The sequence below is a fragment of the Anomaloglossus baeobatrachus genome, chromosome 3 (assembly GCF_048569485.1).
Source record: "Anomaloglossus baeobatrachus isolate aAnoBae1 chromosome 3, aAnoBae1.hap1, whole genome shotgun sequence".
Taxonomy (NCBI): Eukaryota; Metazoa; Chordata; class Amphibia; order Anura; family Aromobatidae; genus Anomaloglossus; species Anomaloglossus baeobatrachus.
In genome coordinates, this window is record NC_134355.1 from 515,299,870 (window position 1) to 515,302,683 (window position 2,814).

Sequence of the window (2,814 nt, forward strand, 5' to 3'; positions counted from 1 at the left end):
TAGGAGTCTCCGCTGTGTAGCCTCTCACATAAGTATATTCCGGCAAACAATACTGTGGAATCTATTTACAGATTATGAAACAAGACGGAAAAACAAACCGTAAACAAAACGAACCCGTCAGTGGGCAGGGAGCTGCGGCCTGTGTGAGGAGCCATGTTGCCAGGAGCACCTTATCCCCACCCTCCATCCCCCACCCAGAAGAAAAGCACAGAAGCCGCACAGGTTATGTCACAATTAATCTGTATTCAACATACTTTAAAACATAAAGAGAAACTTGTTCTAGCATGTCCGAGAAATAAAAGTACACTGGTGTATAGCCTGTGGGCATCACATTTCCGATCTGCGCAGTGATAAAACCACTGCTGCCAAGTACAACTTAAAATAAGGAGAAATAAGACTAAACCCTTTCTGTGCCATACCGGTGTGGGCATAACACAAGCTGGGGACCCCACCACCAGCCCTTCCCCCCCCTTAAAAAATGTGCAAGACATGGAAATGACATTTACAGGCTCAGATAATGGTCCAGGGACAATCATTCCCTTTGTCCACAGCTTGTTCAGTTGGTAAGTAGTTTGCAGAATGGGAGATAATGGGATTGTGGAGATTTCACAGGTTGGCACCGGCTGGAACAGCTGAATTGTGAAGGCACTAAGGACACTGGCGACCCTGGCACAAGTCATTATTAAATATAGCTGGGCAGCAAAATCAGTTATTGCCAGCACGACAGAAGGACACAAAGTAACATTTCACAGCTGATAAGAAAAATATTAACAATTTCCCCCAATTCCCATTTATACAGCAGGTAAACAAAATAGATTTCCCCTGTGATCCGTCAGCAGGGCAGTGCCCACCGAGTTGGCATCATTGTAGATGTGCAATACTTATGAATGGATACTCTGTAACAATAAGCCCACTTTGCATAGACGTGTGATGACAGTCTCAGGGGCCATTCCTGCAGGGCATTGCGCCCATCCTGCAGGGCATTGCGCCCATCCTGGCCCCTTCACTAAACTTTTCTTCACCCTGCAGCCCCCAGGGAGCTGTCAGCAGGATAGATCCTTCAGAGCTGAAATCCATACATACAAAGTTGGGTTCCAACAAGTGACACAGTGCAGTGTAAACCAAGAGGCCGCCTCAGAGGATGACACAGGACGAGCAGCACTGATCGTCCCCATTGGGCTGGGAAGCATAGTTCATCTGCCGGACGATCTCGGCGAACAGCTCGTCCACTGAGGCTTTGTTTTTAGCAGAAGTTTCCATGAAGGGGCAGTTCCAGTCATCGGCCAGGGCTTTGCCTTCCCCAAAAGACACTTCCCTCTCGCCCTCCAGGTCCACCTTGTTGCCCACCAGGATCATGGGCACCTTCTCGTACCTCTTCACCCGGATGATCTGGTCCCTCATGGGCTTGATGTCCTGGAAGCTCTGCTGATTCACCAGACTGTACACCAGGATGAAGCCCTGGCCATTCTTAATGTACAGGTCCCTCATGGAGGCGAACTGCTCGGTGCCCGCCGTGTCCAGGATCTCCAGCACTGACGGGGACGAGTCCACCTCGATCTCCTTCCTGTAGAAGTCCTCAATGGTGGGGTCATATTTCTCTATGAACGAGCCCGTGACAAACTGCACAGTGAGGGCAGATTTCCCCACCCCGCCCGAGCCCAGCACCACCACTTTGTATTCTCTCATGGCTGCCGGCGTCTGCTGCTGCTGGAGAGGGAAGGCAGCAAGTCACTTCATCAGCTCCACATGCAACAAAGAAGAGTGGGCTCAGCTCCGGCTCCGCTGTGCGCTCTGCCCGCCGCGCTCCATTCCTCTCTGAGGCAGCCCACACTCTACATAGCTTGAATTACACTTGCATTTTGTCACTTCTCTGCATTCATTGGCTGCACGGGCTGTCAGTCTGGAATAGCGCCCTGTGATTGGCTGAGCTGATTAGCTGCAGAGAAAGTCCTCTCATTAGTCAAACATGAGTCATTTCCCATTGGCTGCCAGAGCGCGGCCCGTGATTGGTTGTGCGCGGCATTGCTAGCATGAGTCCATGAAATCCTCACATGAATCACCTTTCCTCCCATTACCGCCTCATTATACGTTTCCTATTCACGACACCTTCACTTACGTACATCAGAGTCCTTCAGTTTTCATCTTTTCACGAGCTATTATTATTTTTTTGTTTAAATCTGTTTCTGGGAAAGCTGTGTGGCCAATATTATAATGGTAGCACCAGGTAGTCACCCAGCTTTCCTAAAAGCTTCAATGGCAATACTGCTACCATAGTTATTATAGTTAGTGATGAGTGAGCACTACCATGCTCAGGTGCTCCGTGCTGAGTACTTCTAACTAGTGATGAGTGGGCACTACCATGCTCAGGTGCTCCGTGCTGAGTACTTCTAACTACTGATGAGCGGGCACTACCATGCTCGGGTGCTCCGTCCTGAGTACTTGTAACTAGTGATGAGTGGGCACTACCATGCTCGGGTGCTCCATCCTGAGTACTTCTAACTACTGATGAGCGGGCACTACCATGCTCGGGTGCTCCGTCCTGAGTACTTGTAACTAGTGATGAGTGGGCACTACCATGCTCAGGTGCTCCGTACTTGTAACTAGTGATGAGTGGGCACTACCATGCTCGGGTGCTCCGTACTTGTAACTAGTGATGAGTGGGCCCTACCATGCTCGGGTGCTCCGTACTTGTAACTAGTGATGAGTGGGCCCTACCATGCTCAGGTGCTCCGTACTTGTAACTAGTGATGAGCGGGCACTACCATGCTCGGGTGCTCCGTACTCGTAACTAGTGATGAGCGGGCACTACCATGC

At 50.2% G+C, this 2,814-nt stretch overlaps 1 protein-coding gene across 1 annotated transcript; it reads right to left on the reverse strand.

Moving 5' to 3' along the window:
- Window positions 1–223: 223 nt before the first annotated feature.
- Window positions 224–1,835, reverse strand: RAP2B (RAP2B, member of RAS oncogene family). Its single transcript, XM_075338579.1, has one exon. The coding sequence runs from the start codon at window positions 1,684–1,686 to the stop codon at window positions 1,135–1,137; it is 552 nt and encodes a 183-aa protein (XP_075194694.1). The 5' UTR covers window positions 1,687–1,835; the 3' UTR covers window positions 224–1,134.
- Between the last annotated feature and the right edge of the window lie 979 nt (window positions 1,836–2,814).

What these genes read in the sequence shown, in the direction of transcription:
- RAP2B (XM_075338579.1), bottom strand. Translation starts at nt 1,686, where the DNA reads ATGAGAGAATACAAAGTGGTGGTGCTGGGCTCGGGCGGGGTGGGGAAA.